The 19,984-nt window shown below is 40.0% G+C and overlaps 1 protein-coding gene and 1 long non-coding RNA gene across 11 annotated transcripts in view; one reads left to right on the forward strand and one right to left on the reverse strand.

The window, feature by feature from the left end:
- Positions 1-6,701, reverse strand: part of GFRA1 (GDNF family receptor alpha 1) — a 292,085-nt gene extending 285,384 nt beyond the window's left edge. Inside the window, exons 1-4 of one of the 10 annotated variants that reach the window (XM_072623462.1) lie at positions 6,441-6,701; positions 5,402-5,694; positions 3,950-4,243; positions 2,483-2,566 (exon numbers count right to left, since the gene is read on the reverse strand). In XM_072623462.1, coding sequence (XP_072479563.1) covers positions 2,483-2,566; positions 3,950-4,243; positions 5,402-5,441 — 418 coding nt within the window. In that variant the 5' untranslated portion in view covers positions 5,442-5,694; positions 6,441-6,701. Of the gene's footprint in view, positions 1-2,482; positions 2,567-3,470; positions 3,870-3,949; positions 4,244-4,514; positions 4,730-5,401; positions 5,695-5,867; positions 6,167-6,299 lie in introns of those variants that run through there. The other 9 variants (XM_072623486.1, XM_072623453.1, XM_072623468.1 and 6 more) reach the window with 9 other exon arrangements.
- Positions 6,702-7,498: 797 nt separating this feature from the next.
- Positions 7,499-8,476, forward strand: LOC140513664 (uncharacterized). Its single transcript, XR_011970273.1, has 2 exons — positions 7,499-8,178; positions 8,282-8,476. It is a non-coding gene; the product is annotated as an uncharacterized lncRNA (long non-coding RNA).
- Positions 8,477-19,984: the final 11,508 nt, after the last annotated feature.

A 19,984-nucleotide genomic window follows, 5' to 3' on the forward strand; every position in this document is an offset into this window, starting at 1 on the left:
CTGACTCACACACACACACACAGACACTCTCTCTCTCTCTCTCTCTCTCTCTCTCTCTCTCTCTCTCTCTCTAAGTGGCTGAACCAAGATACAAACCCTGGTCCACTGCACCCAAATCCAAAATGTTCTTCCTACTACAATATACAGTAATTGGCCTCCTAGCCAACTTGGTCAGTCATTTATGACTGCTGCCTTTCAGAAGCACATTTATCACTAAACCCAAGCATCAGATTTTATTATTGTTATCCTTCATTAGGGGCAAATAGGTGGTACAGTAGAAAAAAGTGCCATGCCTAGAGTCAGGAAGACTTATCTTCTTGAATTCAAATCCAGCCTCAGATACTCGCTAGCTGGGTGATCGTGGACAAATCACTTAACCTTATTTGCCTCAGTTCCTCATGTGTAAAATGAGCCAGAGAAGAAAATGGCAAACCACTCCAGTATCTTTGGCAAGAAAACCCCAAAAGAGGTCACAATGAGTTGGACACATGGAAAATGACTGTACCAACAGCAATATCCTTGATTAAATGATGCATTTGAAAAGAAAAAAGAATGTTGAAAAACTAGCAAGCGAAAGGGAATTTCTGTCAATAAGAAGCTTATTGTCTCCAAGGACAATCAGGACCACTTTGTTTAGATGCACAAATAAATACAAGGCATTAAAAACTGCCTGAGAGGCAAAGCAGAAAGAGAACAGACTTCATGATCATGAAAATTTGGGTTGAAATCCTGCCTCTGATCTATACTGGCTATACAACCTTATGTGATTCCCTTAAAATTCTCAGTGCCCAGGCATCTCCCTAAGATTATAAATTAACCAAAAGGTGAGATCTGCATTGACAGACTGAGTTTCTCACAAGAAACTCCTTACAATGACGAAATCACAGGTCTAGAAAAAAATGTGCAAGAAAACAAGTGAGATAAGTCATGGAAGCATAAGAAAAGTACTTCTAGTTTCCAACAGACCTAAAATCACAGACATGGCATGACAGTGCTAAGACTCTTAGAGATCACTTAGTCTAGACTTCTCTCATTTAAAAAATGTAAAAAGCCAAGGCCTAGAAGTGATTTGCTCAAGGTCACAGATTTAGTGGCAGAAATGGAATTAAATCCCAGCCTTCCTAACTTTCTAAATCTCTTTCTTCTTTATTGTATAATCTTTCCTCTTGCTTCCCATAACTTGTCAAGGGCATAGCTGGCCCAACAGAATTTTACAACAGGCCTAAATATCAACATGTGAGAAAAGCCCTGGATCTAGAAATTCAAAGATCCATATTCATAATGCTGGTTCCACCACTTTCTTAGGATCACGGCCAAATCACTCCATCCCCTTGGGCCTCACCTTCCTCAGAATGAAAGACTTGAATGAGATGCTCCTCTGATGTACTTTTCTTGCTCTAACTGCAGTGAACTTCAGTTCTCATCAAGAAAATTCCAGGATCTCTAGTTTCTTGGTGACCATGTCTGGCCTCAAGTGAATCCAGAAAATCTGAATGGAAATTATTTCTATTTCTTTCAATAATATGTTGATACTCCTGACCCTGGATCTGCCCTCTTTCCCCCTAGCTTAGTAACCTTCTTTTCTAACTTCTTATTATGGCTCCCTGGACACCCCTCTGCATACAAGTTAAATAAGGTACTTAGAACATACAGCATCTATACCAGTAACGTTATATTATGATGTGGTATTAAATTCAATATCAGTGTTTCACCATTTAGAAACAACATATCATTTCTGATGGATTGATCTTCTTATGGGAAATATTAACAGTGAACAAATAAATACAACATCTGTCTGAAACATGCCTATCATTATGAGAAAGTACTCCTCTCCATTATGCTTAGGAAAACCTTACATAATATCACTTTCATTCAAACCAAAACAAACTGCTCTGAAGGCCCACTTACACAATGTGAAGCAATACTTCTGAAGAAACCAGAGCACAGGAATATATTCTCTAAAGCAGTACAAACTTGACTTATTTTTAATCTGAAGGAATTATTTTTTTTGTAAATGATCTGATTTAATCCCTTAAGTTAAAAGGCAGAGAAAACAACACTGAGTTCATCCAAACATCCCCCCTCCAACAAAGATTATCTTCAGATCTTCTGTAATGTAAATAACAAATGACCTGAGTTAGGCACTGTTACTACTGTGCGATAAAGGGAATTTTATTGCCACCTACAGGTAGAACTGGCATTTCCTTCCTAAGAGTTGACCAATCGAATTTTTTAAATCGACTACACACAACTAAAAACAACCACTTGCTTTTCCCAACTAAGTAATTTCATTTCAGACTTTAAAAACCACAAAATCCTCTTAGAAAGATTTATACTTTGTCCAACTTACCTATAACTTCCTAGACACACAAAGCCATCCTGCTGTTGTTACCTACACTAATGCAGAGTTAAACAGAATTCAAAGCAGTTCATTTAAAACAGGCAGCTGGCATTTTCAACGAAGAGCTATAAATCTGCTTACCTGGCATATGTGGGACTAGTCGTAATATATCTGATAATCTGCTGTTAACTGGTTCATAAGGGGAATCTTCAAGCAAGTCATTTCCTAAAAGCAGAAGAAAAATTGGGCTATTTTTCAAGCAGATTATCTGAGGCTATCAGGGGCTCTCCGTACTGTATTCTTTAACTGAATTCTACTTACTCTATTTAAAAAAAAGAATTGCATACACGTTATTTTCACTTGCTATTCTATTATCTATAACACAGAAAAAAAATGATGCTGAGACTTGCAAAGATTTAAAATTCATCTTTTGGGTTGTTTATTTCTTTTAATTCTTTCCTCTTTGTTGTTCTTTTCTCTCCCCAGAGTGCCATGAAAATATTGGAGAGCAATCCAGTGTGTCTTGCCAGAAACTCCCCCACTCTACAGAATGGGATGAAATCACACAGGAACAAGCCAGTGACATCACAAGTCCTGCCTGCCTCCTGGAGCCAATGGAAGGTTGGGAATAAGCAAACCATCTCTTCTAGTAAAAATTCTACCTTGGTAACCAGAAAACAGGTACTGAAGCTAAGGGATAATTTGGGATGGACAGTTTTCATCACAGATGTGAAGAAATCAAACTCGTGATTCCAAGAAAGTCCCAAAGTTTTAATGGAAGTGATGACAAACCAAGGTCAAATTCATACACTGTCAGGTCTTCAGTAACAGTTTCAGTGGGTAACTGAATGAACAGGATGTCTGTACTAGATCAACAAACACAAAAGGGCTACTCTATGGCTCAAGAACAGAAAAGGCACTGGTGATAAGTAGGCATCTTCTCCAGTGAGCTATTTCTGTTACCCAAAGTTTAACCACACCAGCTGGTTCAAGACACCCTTCTTATCCTCATCTAAGATGACAAATGGCTTTTCACAATCTGTCTTTCATCAGGACTTTTGCGTGTTTGGGGGGGGGGGTGGAGTCAATACAGAAAAAAAATTCTGGCCTTTTCAGAGTTAACACTTGCCTCTTTTCTCATAATGGATAACCACTGATTCTATGAGTGATGTACTCAGGGCACATTCTCCTAAGTGTCTCCAACGATCTTTGTGGAGGGCATCTCTCCTAAAGAAGAATTCAGGATTCTGGGGATGGCCCTCTGCATCTGTTCCTGCCCTAATCTCTTTAGAAAGGTCGCCTGGGTACCCCTGGAGGATGCCCCCTAACCTCATAATCCCTATGTGGATTGCCCAAGAACTGCCTCAGCAGCAGGAAACACCAGCTGCTGATGTTGCCTGTGTCTGATGAAAGGTCTTCATTCTCAAACTGAACAGCTACCAAGTGGAGGATGAGGTCAGCTCCCTTTGACTGGGCTGGCTGCATGCAGTGTGGCCAGCCTGCCCGTGACTAAGTGGGGAAGTGGGGGACTGAGCTTGGAGGGAAACGGCTAAGTGAGGCTGGGGGCGGGGCGGGGAGGGGCGAGGGACTTCATTGAAGGAGTCCTACCCTGCAAGCTTTGGTACATGCTCCAGTAAATGCGCAGGCAATTCTTCTCCTTCTTCATGCCCCTCTTACACCGGCAGTTGTAAAGCGCCTTTTGCTTCAGAGCCTCCATGGCGTTCCTGCACTCATCCTTCGCCTCCAGCCCGGATGCCAGGCTGAAGTTGGTCTCTTTGCCCGCCACGCACTGCCTCAGGGTTCTGTACTTGGTGCTACAGCTCTGCTCTTTGAGGCACTGGTCGCTGGCTCTCACACAGTCCAAATGGTCCCCGCCACTGACTTCGGCTGTCAAAAGAATATCTAGGAAGGGGGAAAGGGGAAGGAAGGGTGAGAAATACATGTTGGTCCCTTTAGGTAAAGGACTCAGCCTGGCAGCCTGCTCCCCAGCCTGCCCATCTTCGGGAGGGGCTTCCAAGGCTTCCATTCACTTTCTGGCTTGCGTTAGCCCATATTGGGGAGGGAATTACTTCTACATGTCTAGAAATTGGATGTGTGTGGTAAGGGGCGGGGGGTTCTTGCTGTCCTTTTGGAGACCGTCACTCCTCTCCTAGCCCTAAATCAATGCCCTCACCTCCCACTGAGCTGGTTTGGTGAGTAGTCAGGCTGGCCATGGGGCCAGAAAGGGGGTTCAGGCTCGCTCCCCAGACCAGAAGCGGCTGCCACGGAAGGGCAGACAGCAGTCAGCCCAGCTTGCTCCACTTCAGCTTGTGGGAGGGCTGGGCTTTTGAGCCCCAAACGGAGAGTGCTACCCTTGAGTCCGCTTCCCGGGGTTAATCCAAAGCCATGTTACTACCCTGCTTTCAGGCTCGAGGCCTTTGGGGCTGGGCACAAATGTGAAACATCTCCCCAGCCCTCCCACCCAGTCCTAAAGGCTACCAGTGAAAAAACACCCACTGCCCACGCCAAGGCGCTGGAACGCTGAGGTTGAGGCAGGCGTGGTGGGAGACGATCTGGATTTATCAAGCAGATGGAAAGTAAGGGGGAGAAGGGGGACGAAGGGAGTCAGTCTACGGAGATGAGATTGGGTAAACTGAGGCACGCAAGCGGCCAGTTATTCCAGCAGCAAACGTGGGGCGCGGAAGCGAATTCGGAAAAGTTTTTCCTTCTAAGTTCGTGGTTCTTTTGCCCTCCTCTTTCTAACCTGAATCAAATCGCTTCCACAATTAACCTGGGGTGTTCCGAGTCTTAAAAAAAAATACAGTGATTTCCTCCCCACCCCCCACTGGGTGCAAACTGCAGGGGGGTTCCAGACAAGGTCATAGAATACAAAATAAATCACGAAGGGGGTTTGGGGGTTGGGAGGGAGAACTGCCCCCTTCATAAACCTGTGGAGTTTCTTAATAAAATCATTAACAAGGTAACCCCAAACAACTTCACCCCCACACACCAACACACTTCCCCATCCCACCCTGTGCTGGGGCCACTGGGATCTGCCACCTTCGAAAAGGGACAACTTACCCACGAGCGGCAGCACGAAGTACAAGGTGGCGAGAAACATCGTGCCCAGCGCCCCGCTCCTGATCACCCCCCACAGAATACAGTCCTAAGAAGCAGCAGCCGTCCCTTGCCGGAGATCAGCACGTAGCGATCCCCCGGCAGCCGCACTGAGGATTCTGCAGCCCAAAGTTCAGATCCATCGAGTTCGGGAGCAAAAACTCGGTCCGCAGGTACAGCCGCCGCTGCTTGGGATCCGAAGGCCACCCAGGGGGTGAAGGATTTCTGCACTCTTAGGGTTTCAGGTCCGACCCGACCTGGAAGGGAGAGCTCGGTTGGAAATCAGTGGCGAGAGAGCCTGGAGCCTCCCACCTCCTCCCTTCTGTCTGTCTGTCTGACTCTCTCTCTCTCCCCACCTCCCCCCGCCCCAACCTCCTCTCCCCCGCCTCAGGAGGCTTTCCTTGGCTGGGGTTCTCTGCCCACCCCCCACCTCGGTTTTCTCGCTGGGAGGGGTCCTCTTCCCGGATGCGTTTTTAAAAGCCAGGGAACGCGCCCGAGCTGCACGGGAGCAGCCAGTGGGAGATGGAGCTCCAAGGAGGTTTCCCCAAAAGTCGGAGGAGGTGTCTTGTTCCGGCTGCTACGGACTGAACGCATGCATGGAATTAAATAAATAATGCTACTTTCCGCTGGCTGCGAGCGGAGCCCCGAGCAGCTTCCAAGTCCTAGTATCTGCCGCAGCAGCCAGTGGCAGCAGCCTGCTGATGTGGAAGGAGTCCCCTTTCCCTGGGAACTTCGCCTGCCTCCTCTCTCTCTCTCTCTCTCTCTCTCTCTCTCTCTCTCTCTCTCTCTCTCTCTCTCTCTCTCTCTCTCTCTCTCCCTCTCTCCTCTTCTTTCTCTCCCTCTGTTCCCTCTTCCTACCTACCTCCTTCCACCTCCAACTCCTACCCCAGACTTTAATTCTATAGTGATCCGGGTGAAGAAACTAGTTGCCTCATTTAAAAACTCCGCTAGAAAAACCCCTAAGATGACCGCGAATGTCCTTCGGCCTTGAAGTCCAACGTACCCCTCAAACGGTCTCCACGCACCCCAATCCCGGAGCTCTCTCTATTGCATCAACGCCGCCGCCCAGGGAAAAGGGAGCGAGAGCCCAGAGGGACCTATTGATCACCGCCAATAGAGTGCAGTGCTCCAAGCAGGAACAACGGTTTGCTGCTTAGCAAAAAAGCAGGTGCAAAGCCTGCAGGGCTCATATTCTTTGCTTTAGGAAATCCTACCGGTGCCCTGGGACGGCAGTTGACAGATCCACCCCCCTCCTCCCAGCTACACACAAACACACACGTACCGATGTCCTTAAAACCATCCCGTTTGGGTAGTGAAGGGGTGGGAACCAACAGAAAGAGAAGAAAGGTCTTAGACCAATAGACCATGGAGAACTTACTCTAAATTTTCACCAACCTGAATTCAACAGACTACATACAGCTGCATTTAGGGAGCAGGGACCAGATGTGCGGTTTTTTGGGGGGGGGAGGTGGAGGGAAGGGGCAGTGGTTCCTGCCTCCCACCCTTTCTTTTCCCTTTCTGGCTCTGGCTATTCGCCCCAAGAGAAGATACAGTAATCCTCTGAAATGTCCGCGGACAGAGAGTTGTTGTTTTTTTTTCCTTTGGACAATTTCCGATCAGAACCCCCTTTATGTGAACAGATGTTAATGGATTATTGGAAGCCATGTGGTTTGTCAGTTTCTAAGACCGGATTGCTCTTGGGTTAAAACAGAACTGCCTGCGTCCTCCTCTCCCTTGTTTCCGCAAGTCCTTCCCCACCCACTGAAAAAGGGACAGGACACACACTGTAGCGGACACGCATAGACACGGACATTCATGTGCACACCCTTCTAAGAACTCCAACCCAGACAAACCGCAAGCGCAGGGCTACACAGAGGCGTGCTCCACCGTCCCTACCCTCCTCCTCCTCCCCGGCACATGCATCATCACAAAGGGTGCATGACCGCCAATTGTGTAAATCGCTCCATAGCTTTTTCCTTGGAACGCAAAGTTGGTTGTTATTGTGCTTTCCCCCCCCACGTCACTTGAGGCTCTGAGTCAAGATTTTTTTGAGTTAAAGACATACACACACACACATTTATAAACGTCTCCATGTACACAGTCATCACGCTAACACACTGACTCAGACACACACTTTCTCTCTTCTTCCTTTTCCCTCCCGAGGGTTTTACAGACTAGGACTAAAGTCCAGACAAATCTTCTGACATTCAAATATGCCTTGCCCATGCTGTTGTGACCTCACAAACACACTCCACGCCCATGATGATCACTTAAAGAGTTGTGGTTTTTTATTTTTCCTTAAAACCAGTGTATGGCTACAGTGTATCCATCTCCAATCTCCTCTTTCAACACATGCACACACCTGGTATCACTATCCTTCAGATGCTCTACTGAGATCCAAAATGTACCCAAAGATATGGTATGGGAAAAATAGTCTGCATCTGTTTTAGGACTCCAGGCTCCACTGAATTCTCATTCAGCATTTGATGTCCTAGTTCATCTCCCATGGTAAACAAGATGAATCCAGGCACAGTAGACCACATCTGTTGGGACCGGCAAAACCATCGAAGCAGACAATGAGCCATCCAAAAGAAGAAAAACTTGTCATTTTGATTGGGAGGAGGGGTGTTAATTGGAAAAAGGCAAGAAAGCTCTGAATGAATTTTGAAATGGGGGTTCAAAGGAAGGGAGCAAGAGAGAAATAGGAATGGCTAGGAGACAAAACTGGACTGGAGGACGGGGTGGGTAGAAATCTTTCCATTCAACTACACATCGGCAGTAATCAAGAGAAGGTTCAGTCATCTGGGCTGGATCAACTGATATCAACATTCTCTGTCTCCTCAGACTTGTGAAAGCACCTTCAGTGCCTGCTGGAAATCAGGGATACACGTAAACACAATCAACTCATTTGTATGTGGACATGTTCATTACAGAACAGGTAGCAAGAGATTTGGCCCTCCTCTACCCAGTGACAGATTTTTAGTTCAGTATATCAGTTTACTCTTGGCTCTTGAATAAACAAAGCAAACATATGTCACATATTCCTGACAGATGGTCCAAACCAAGGGCTACTTAAATCCTTTTTCTCTACGGTTGTTACAGTGTCTGGGTTTCCCTGTAGAATAAAGAGAAATATAATTAGGTGCAAAACTTCTGCTGCGCAATCAGTTCCTCCAACTTTTACAACAATAATGATTTGCAAGGTTGGCAAATGGATTCAAATATTCCACGTTGGGGGGGTGGGGGTGGGGGGAATCATAGAAATCCTTGAGGTGGATTTAATTAGCCAGAGGCTGGAAAGGACAGAGGAATGTTCTCTGGATGGAGCTATTATGAAGAACTAAATTCATGATCCAGATGAACAACTTTTATTTCCCTGGACACCAGTCAGTCAATAAACGTTTATTAAGCATATACCGTGCACCAGGAGCTCTGCTAAGAACTGGGCATGCAAAAAGAGTTAAAAGACCTTCCTACCTTCAAGGAACTTACAATAAAGGGAAATTCCAAAATCATAAAACCCCTCTTTCTTCATTCTCAATTTATGTCAGAAAGGTTAGAACACTGAACCTGGAGTCAGAAAGACCTGAGTTCAAATTCCCAAGCAGATACTTAGTCACTTAATTTCCCAGTTCCTTAGTTTCCTCATTTGTAAAATGAAAGGGGGTGTACTCCAAGGCCTTTAAAGTCCCTTCCAAACTTGACTCTATGATTCAGGTCATGAAAGAAAAAAAAAAAGTGTTTTCTTAATTTTGACTATTTGGAACTGTATCCCTAAAGTCTCATTTAAACACATCAGCATCAAACTCTCTATTTAGAATGAATTTTATCTCAATCCACTGAGAAACAGTATTATAATGCACTGCTAAAAGGACTGGCTGACCTCAGAGTACAGAAAGACCTAAACTGAAATCCTGCCTCTGACATAGTCCCTATATGACCATAGGCAAGTCCATTAATGTCTTAGTGCCCCCAGGTTCCTAAAACTATTATAGACAATTTGCTGAAATGCCACGGAGTAGAGAGTTTACGTACCAAGTACACTCTGCCCCAATGAGAGCTCATGTAGTCTTAAAAAAAAAAAATAAAACAACTATATTTTTCCTTTCTCTTATCTACTCACAGGGTGTGAAAGCTCCTTAAATGTAGAAAATACAACTTATCCTTCTCTTAAAATCTCAGTTTTTCTTTGAGAGACCTGGAACTGTTCTTACAGTATAGATCCTCAAAACACAGTGAAGCATGAAAGCAAAACTTTGTAAATAGCCTTTTAAAAAGAACCAGCCTGCACAGTTTGTACTTTTTAATTGGTGATATAAAAATCGTTTATCAAGATATCCATAGGTGGATGACTATTATTTCAAGTTTAACCAGTCTGTACCTCAGTTTCCTCATTTGTAAAATGAGGTTATTGAGCTAAATAATCTCTAAGGTTTGGGGATCCTATGCACAAATCATTCAAAGCTGACCTCCTGAAGAGATCTGTGAACTGAAAGATCTGGATTCTCATCTTGACTGAGACTTGTTGAATAAGCTTATCAAATCATTTTGTCAGAAGCACAACCACCAACTTCTAGGAATGAAGTGAGTGTAACACCTATAAAACACTTGGAATCTGTGGGATAAAAATGAAAGGTATTATTAATATTATCTTGGTTTCCTTGGTGCTTATCTGTTCTTCTGTTTATTCAGCTGAACTAAGGATGAAAGGTGACAAATATAAAATATTATTAGCCATTATAAATAGATAGTATTTCTGTTTTCTTTACAGGGTATTGGTCTTAATGCTTCAAAATTTAATTCCCACAGCTCATGTGTTATATTTCTACATCAAGCAATTTTCTTATATCTTTAGATATATGTGTGTGTTTTATTAGAAATAATCCATTCTATAAGGTAGATTTTGTCCATTATTACCAAATTAACAGCTCTGATAACAATTACATGATCTATGTGTATGCAATTTCAGGGTTTCTGAAATAATTATATATCGAATCAGAAACTGAAAAGGACTTTAAGGAAAACTCTAAGGCAAAACCTACTTTTTACAAATACTACAACAAAGCCCAAGTGATTTGCCCAGTCACTCAGGTAATAGGAGGGAAATTTTGATTCAAACTCATCTCCTACATGCAAAGTAAAATAAGCAATACCAGGAAAACACTGTATACAGTAACAGCGATATTGTAAAGATGGCCAACTATGAAAGACTTAGCTACTCTGATCAAGTGAGTGATCCAAGAGAATTTCAAAAGACCTACGATGAAAAATGCTATTCAAAGAACTGAAGAACGCTAAATGTAGGTTGAAGCATACTTTTTTAAACTTTATTTTTCTTGGCTCTGTTTCCTTTTGCAACATAGTTAATATGGAAATATGTTTTGCGTGACTTCTCTTATGTAATATCAAATTGCTTGCCCTCTCAAGGAGGGGGGAGTGGCAGGAGAGAGGGAGAGAATTTAGAGTTCAAAATTTAAAGAAGTGATTGTTTAAAAAAGTTTCACATGTAATCTGTGTGTATCTGTATATGTAGGTGTGTGCACACATAAAATTAAACTCACCTCTTCTAAATCCATATCTGAGGCCCTTTCCTCATTTTGCGATAGCTTTACTGCCCCACCTCCCAGATTAGTCACGTTTGTCTAACTTTTCAAATATACTTCATTAAAATATCAGAACAATGAAGCCTTGTCTACCCAGTGATGGTGCTTCTCAGTCATTGCCCTCTTTGACATCATTGTTTGGTTAACGGTTTGTACCAAGATTCCTGTACCAGACCAATACTAAATAGTGACATATCATACCATTATTATTACTGCTGAGGCAGGAGCAGCCTCCGATAGGCACTATTCCATTGGATACCAAATATTCTTTATATTTTTCAAAAGTCATTATCATAATAGAAAGTCCTTTCTCCATGCACCTTGATAGTAGCATGTGATGTAGTTCCTTTCTGGGAAAGGATTCCTTGCCTTAGGTCATGCTTTAAGGCATAGTGCCAATAAATAGAGTAACATTAGCCACCTGACGTGCTCTAATCATCTAGAAATGTACCTCCCATTGTTGCCATGAAAGGCAAATTGCCTATAACTCAGAAGTAAGGGCCTGATCATGAACACTGCAGGAATATCCCCACTAAAGGCATATCAAAAAATTGACAATTGGTCTATAAATTTCTAACAGCTTAGTAAATATTCAGATCCTTTTCAGAGACTCAGAGAAACACATAATATGTACATATATATAATACATATATGTGCATGTATGTATGTACACATATGCATGTGTTTATACATATTTATGTGTGTACATACATACATATACATGCATGCATATATACACACACACATTAATAACCTCCCCAACCCCTAACATGAAGCCTGGTTTAAGTTTCTATACTTAGAAATAGCAGATTTCGTGTTATAATGCTACGCTCTTGCATTTATCCTTTGGCAAATACAGAAGTTACTCTCAGGTTACAGAATCCTTTTCTAGGATAACTATATTAAGATAAGTATTTTGGACATTATTTACAAATGGAAGTTTCTTATTGGCTGTCAGGGTTGCCTGACCTTGAAGAACCTTTTTTTTAGGAAATCTCTTTTCCTCTTTAGTTTTAAAGTAATCTTCATTTCTTATTACCAATAAGAAGGTACAAGTGCTATAATGCATTTATGGAAGATTATTGCGTTTCTTGAAGAGTTGAAGTCATTTGTACTTTGGCCTTAAGCCATGGAATGCATTCAAGGTGTGCATCTCTACTGAAATGAAGTGCCTGTCATGTCTTATTGTTTAAATATATGGTAAAAGAAATCTCATCTCCACATGACTTTATTTATTTATTTATTAGTGCGTGTGAAAGGTACCATATTAAAAGCACTCTAAATTAAAGTCTTCTTTATCCAGGAAGAATGAGGAGAGTTGCCTTAAGCAAAGCACCTGTTCCTCTTATACCACTCTCCTAATAAGCCTAAACCTTATTCTGGAGGGACCATATCGAAGAAAGGTTAATCTCCAGTCTTGTCCAGTAATTAGCCTCTTTTGCTTCAGAACCTAAAAACACAGATTCCAATCTGGATGAGCTTTCGGATGTGGAATCAAAACAAGATTGAAAACACTGATTCATTTCTATAGAAACCTTTTAGCAGCCTTGAGATGGCATCACATTTTAATTTTTTGTTGAGGTGCACTAGAATGAAGGAGGGAGTATTATAGGCTAAACCAACTGTTGTAAAGTAGGCAAAGCCCCTCAGGCTGCTAGAGATTTGGGTGTAAGTATGAATTGTAGGACCGAGTCCTTAAAAATTAAAAGCCCAATGTTAGTGGCAGAATCACCATCATTCAGTTCTTTCTGCAAGTGTTTTTCTCAGACACCCTTTTGTAAATGCCTTAGAAATAAATTATTTACTAAAATTTATGTATCTAGAAAAATGGTATTTTCAACTTAGAGAAATTAGCATGTAGTTAATGATGATGATGACGCCTACAATAGGCTTATTCAGCCAGTTGCAGTCGAAGGAAGCATGATGGATCTCAGACCTTGTCTTAGGCTCAATGGATAATGAGTGCTGGGTCTGAAGTTAGGAAAACCTGAGTTCAAGTCCAGTTTCAGACAGGTGCTAGCTTTGTGACCTGGGGCAAGTCAGTCAACCTCTGTCTGCTTCAGTTTTTTCAACTGTAAAATGGGTGTTGTTATAGCATTGGCCTCCAGTGTTTTTGTGAGGAACAAATGAGATACTATTTATAAAGCATTTAGCATAGCGACTGGCACATAGTAGGTATTTAATAAAAGTTTCCTTCCTTCCTCCTTCCCTACCTCCTTCTTCCTTCCAATCCTCCCTTATTCCCTTCCTATAATTCCCTCCCCAACTCCCTTCCTCCCTCCCTTCCTTCCTTCCATCCTTCCTTTCTTCTTTCCTTCCTTTCTCTGGATTAAGGATCAGGAAAGGCGGCAAATATTAGAAGGAGAAATGACCTGGTAATTTACTATACCAGGAACATGGAAGGTTGGATGAATGAATCAAGGGTCATTTTTTTTTACCAAGTGAGTACACAGCTCTCTATAGGTGACTCAAACAATTCTAGCTGTAGCATATTTGATAGTCATTTTGGGCTATTTAATAATGTAGATTATTCTTTATAACCTGAGAGTAACTCATTGTTTCTAAATTAATAATTTAAACACTACAAAGCTGGTGTGGTTGCTGAAATGGCCCAAGTCCCCAGTTTAACTCTACCATGGCTTTCGTTGTAACACATATTTATAATGATAGTTTATTCTGAAAACTCTTTTCGAGTTTGTACCATCACATTCTCCATATTAGGACTTCTGGTCTTTCTATTGTAGATATATATTTGTACTTTAACCTTTATGATGAACCTATATTGTACCTAGTGATCCTATACACCTGTGACTTTTCTTTGTCAAATTAGAGATCAGTTGACTTCAAGAAGATTTTTGAAAGAAAGAAACATTTCTGAGAAACATTTCCATGCTACACATCTCTAAGTAACAATTTTCAAATTAGTTCATTATCAGTTGCTTTAATGCTTTGTCACTTCTAAGACTACAAGAGATGCTTGAAGACAAGACCTAGAAGAGGGAGCTTCTTTCTACAGATTCTGGCTGAATCAGTTCTGGTGGAGGTCATCATTAACAACATGTTTATTTCTCTAAGGTGAAGATAAAACCATTCTTCTAGATGTATAAATTTTAGCAAATAGATTCCTGAGCCATTTCCAAAAGAAAGCCACTTAAAGAGAAAATTAAATGGTGATGATTCTGGCATCAGTAGAGGAAAGAAGGAAATTTGGTTCGGTAAGTATTTATTGAGTCCTTATTACTGTGCTAGATTACTGTGAAAATAATAGGATTTAAAATAAATTTAAAATTTTTAATTTTAAAGTAACCTGAGCCTTATAATGTCTTTGTGGAGTCATATAGCTGAGTCTCATATTGAGTTTTGCCAAGCACTTTCCCTACTTTCATTTCATTTTAGCCATATCACAGATCTGGGAGATAGGCACTACAGGCATTATCTTCATTTTGCAAATGAGGAAACTGAGGATCACTCTAAAACTTGTAGATAAAAATAAACCCTAATATAGAGATTATGATGGAACAAACTCAAATGAAAAGAGTTCCCAGAGTAAATTATCATGATATCTACATGGTATAATTAAAAGTGGTACATTTAAATTTGGAGTTTGGGCCATTTCAGCAACTATACTGAGATTTAGTAAACTATTCCAAGAGCTTGCCCAGAGAGCTAATAAAAAACAAAGCTGTAATTTGGGCCCAGGTCTTTTTGATTCTAGGTCCAGAATTCTTTCCACTATTCCATGTGCCTTCCATATAAACACCCATAAAATATAAACATGGAACATGTCAAAAAATTATAGAAGGAAGTTTCACCCCAAAATGGCTCAAACAGAAACTTTTTTCTAGAAGTAGTCTTCTAGAGTATTTAAATAGCAATGGGCTACAGTACTAGTGGAATACTTATGGAGAAAGTGAGACTTGAGTTGTTCAGAGAAAAGGAAAAAAGAGAAAAGGATTCAATAAGTATTTATTAAATTGGAGATGTAGACTAGACCTGTGATTTCATTGGTATACAGAAATCCCAGGCGAGGAAACTCTCTCTACTAACACAGGTTAGCATCTTCCCTGAAACCTACAATCTTAGAGGGTTGCCTAAACAATTAAAGTGGCATGTCAGAGATGGGACTTGAACCCAAATCTTTCGACTTTTAAGGCATGCTTTCTTCTATTCATTACACTCAACTGCCTCACAGCATTACATACCATACAATACAAATAAGTAAAATATAGAATAAATCTGGCAAGACAAAAGATCTCCAATTGACAATCTGGAATACGTTCCTATTAATCAGAATAATTGAATGAAATCTAAAACGGAACTAGAATGTCTTTCAATCTTAGTGAATTCCTCCTTAGAATTCTAAAGATTCTATGGAAATAATCAGAACTCCAGGTAGAGGCTGAGGTGGGGTGGACTGAGATAGAAAATCATTCTATTGCCTATACTGTGTTGTAAGAATGAAGTTATGCTTATCCAACATCTTGATATAGACTAAATGTCCCTTTTCTCTTTTTCTCACTGCTATGAAGAGAATGAAAAACATTTCCTCATCAGAACCTCAAAGAAAGGGATGTTGGCTTTATAGGACCTCTTTCCCCACCCTCTGCTCATATTTTAGGAGTGCAGCTGCTCAAGAGATCATAACCCTTTATTGTGTAATGCTCTATACAATAAGCTCCATGATTATTGGGTTATTATATGATGATTAGCACACATGAAGAAGTTTGGTGTCTCTAATACTTTTCTTTGCAATGTTCACTTAACAGGGAGGTGGATTTTCTGAATTTCTTTTTTGCATCTGCTAACTAAAACCCATTAAACATTCAGGCCTTCCTGCTTGGAAGGTCCATGAATTTAAAATGACAGGGTATATCTCAAGGAGTCTACTTCAGCAGACTTACCATAAAGCTACATGTTAATTAACTTAATTGTGCCATCAGTGTTGTGGATGATGACACTAACGGCTACCTATAATGGCACTGGATTATTGGCATCATTCTTTAAGCAGGTAGTTGAGTTTTGTTTTGTTTTTTGTTTGTGTAAGTGCTGTCATTTTTCTCTAGGATAGATGCTTCTCTTGGGCAAAAATTGGATCTTATGTGTATTCTACAGCATAAAGAACACCGTTGGCTTAATAAATATTAAATCATCAGGATGATGATAGGTGATGTGTTTGAACCACTTCATTCCTGAGGATTTTTATTTATGCAGTACCATCTCACCTATTTGGATTCCTCAAGGCCAAATACAAAGTAGGTATGTACAAATTCCATTCAATTCAGCTAATATTTATTAAGGGCCAACAATGTCCAAGACGCTGGTGGTCACTGAGTATGCAAAGACAAAAAAAAACCCCTAAAAAACAAGAACATCTACTGGAGGTATTTTAGGACCCTTTCTCTAAATTGTGCTATTGTCATAATTTATCCCACTTACTTACATGAATATAAATTTTAAGGAACAAAATAGATCCATACCATTGAAATTTATCTGATCCATTTTTGGAAGAACAGTTTTAGAAAATGGCTCCTTCACTTGCTATCTGAGAGCAAATTGTCCCCTTAAACAGAAGCTTCGTGAAACTGATTTGAAATCTTTGAGGGAAATACCAAAAGGAGTCATTTACAACAGCAAAACATGCAGACATTCTGACCAGAAGAAATCTAAATCCTTACAAGATTATATGGATATTATACTGGACATCTGTAAATGGAAGCCATTAGGGAAGATGATTTATCAGAGTTATAAAGAATGCCTTGACTGAGTCAAAGGAGGACTTGGGTCCAAGTTTCACTTCTAAAAAGTCTGCCATTTAATTGTGTCTTTGTAAATTTGTCAAAACTAAGATCAATGTTTTAGAAATATTCTAAATAAAATTAATGAAATAAACAGTATGATAATGTAGAAAATGAAATTGGTCTAATCATCTCTACTCTTATAAAATAGTAGCTGATAAATGCTATAACTAACGCATTATTTGCAACGTGTTTATGGAATCTATCTCATGTGATCCTCACAACAGCTCTGTGAAGTAGATATAATAGGTATTATTCTCCCTCCTTTTACAGATAAGGAACCTGAGGCTCTCATCAATAAAGAGACTGACCCAGGGTCTCACAGCGAGGTCAAAGGCAGTATTTGAGTCCATGACTTCCAAAATCCAGGTCCAGGATTCCATCCACTACACAAAGCATTGCTGCAGATGCAAGTAGGAAGGCATAATATTCCCTCACAATAACTGAAATTCATTTTACTTTCTCACAGCTGAAATCGGATTAAGATTCCATTTGAATCTTTTAAAATGCAAATACCTTGGAATAATTATCTTAATGAAAATTAGTTTAGTCAACTGTCTTCCCTCCCTCCCACTCCTTACAATCCAAATACTTCAGTGAAATTTTATGTAGGGAGAGAATATTCATTGAATTTTTTGGTGGGGGGAGGGATGGTGAGAAATGTGAAGTTTGAAGGGGTTCTCATAACTCCTAATATATTCCCTTTCAAATACTCCATGTTAAATTGACTTACTTAATGTTCTCCAACATAAGACATTTCATCTCCTGCTTTCATGCCTCTGAACAGATCATCCCCTATGCCTGGAATACCTTTCCTCCTCATTTCTGCCTCTTTGAATCCCTTCAAACCACTGTTCAATTGTCACATCTTTCAAGAAGTCTTTCCTGAGACCCCAAAATGTTGTGCCCCCAACTATTAAATTATTTTGCATAAATTTTCTATTTATTTGTATAACTTAAATATGATATAAACATACATGTACATATGCACCTATATGCATAGACCCACATGCCATATTATAAAATTTAAAATAATGTGACTCCATTTTGTTTTTTATCCACCATTTAGTGAAGCTATGTATCAGCCATTTGTAAGTCACAGGACTTTAAATCACACTTCCCACTTCCCACTTCCTACTGTCATCTGACCACTAGAGTACCCCTCTACACTTCACTTGATTGTCTACCAAAATACTCCACCAAAAAGAAACCTGGTATCATAATCACATCATCCTATTTTCCTGTTTTTTACTCCCTCCAAATCGTATATTAACTAGATAGAAACCAATGGTGGAGGTCTTTGGTTACCAAGACCCTTGATCTCAGTTTGTTATATAACTGGCATTCATTGCTAATAAATCATTGTCTTCATGTAACTACTTGATATCTTTATTCCACTGTTATACACATATACACACATGCACATGCACATAAATATATGTACATATACATATACAATATATATACACACATATATGAATATGATTTTCCCATGCTAGTATATAGGCTCCTTGAAGGCAAAGACTGTTTTGCTTTTGCCTTGTAGCCCTCTAACCAACCATAGGGCCTAGCACATAGTGGGCATTTACTAAGTGCTTGTTAGATAGAATGGAATAGAGAGTATCATAGAATTTAGAGGTAAATAGGCTACACATCTTATTGTGACATATCACTATCATAATATGACAGTGTGGGAAGTTGTTCCCATGGTGTTAGCATTTTCGATACGCAATATGTCTATACGGTCTATATGTCCTTGTATCATTTAGGAGTTCTACAACTGTATGCCTCTGTTAATCACAAAATCTTGGAACTGAAAGGGACTTAATAGATCATCCAGTCCACCATACTTATTGTACAGATGAGGAAACTAAGGTTTAGAGAGTAGAAAAGATTCACGAGCCATGTTCTTAATTCTTCCATCTTTTTTGCTATTCCATCCAAGCCCTAGACTTATCAATGGCATCACTGGATATTGTTTAACCTAGCACTTAAAAATAAAAGGGTAGACTAAATTGTAGCCTAGTAGTTGCCCAAATAAGAAAAGTTATAATTTACTTAATTAAAGAGATCCTTTTTTTATCACAAAATGCATGATTGGGATCACGATTGACAGATTGGAACACTAAAAGATCGAAAGAGAAGAGTTAGAGTTATTCCATTAAAAAAAAAAGTTTAAAAAGGCTATGTGAGATGAAGGACTATGAAATAAGAAAACCTTAACGTACCTCTTGGAGCAAGTTTAGGCTTCACCTTTACCTTAATGAGTTCTGAATTCTGAGCCAAAACCAACTGTGGGGGTTTATCTACATTTAGCCTTGGTCAAATGTAACTTCCTCTTTCTAAGAAAAAGGGCTTAAAGTTTTCTTTTTAAAAAGCTTCCTGGAAATCAAACAGCTATGGTAAAGAGAAAAAGAAAACCCTTTAGAAGACTTTAAGCAGAAAAGGCTCAGAAACATGTGGATTACATTTCCCTTAAACTCCCTTGGGTTTGCATATGGAAAGAGGGGTTTGGAATAAAATACATTTTCTATTTTCCTGGAGCCAATATATTTGGAAAACAGTGATGTTTGACATGTACAGGAAACTAAAAATATGTGTATATACATGTTTAAGTCCTGTTATTTCCTCTAAAAGGTCTGATAAGAAGGAGGAAGTGAGCATTTAGCATCTGAAAGAAACCAATTCCAAAGAAAAAATTCCACATAGCATTCACACTAAAGAAATCTTTCCTAACCTTCCCTTCTCCTCATAACCACAATCAATATTTTTAGGGGCCAAAGGTGGGGAGGAGGAAAAGAGTTTATTCAGCTTTTTTGTAGCATTCTGGGCCATGGAGGCCAAATTAATATTTTGCTAAATCTCTCCATTAAGTGCCTTTGAGTGCTTTTAAAAGGTGTCATAGAATAGAAAGGAAAGAGAAAGAAAAAGAATCTGAGAGTTAAGGGTAAATGATTACTTTTAAGTATCTTGCTAGTAGAAATGTCATGAAAAATAACAGGCACAGCAAACATATAAAGCCTTAGACAGGCACTTCAATGCCCTTCTGTCAAGCATTTCAAAAGAGATGATCTAGAGTCAAGAGCTACTTTGCTATGAAAATTACCAAATTATATTTATTTTATCAGTTAAAAAGAATTTGTCACATT

The sequence above is a fragment of the Notamacropus eugenii genome, chromosome 1 (assembly GCF_028372415.1).
Source record: "Notamacropus eugenii isolate mMacEug1 chromosome 1, mMacEug1.pri_v2, whole genome shotgun sequence".
Taxonomy (NCBI): Eukaryota; Metazoa; Chordata; class Mammalia; order Diprotodontia; family Macropodidae; genus Notamacropus; species Notamacropus eugenii.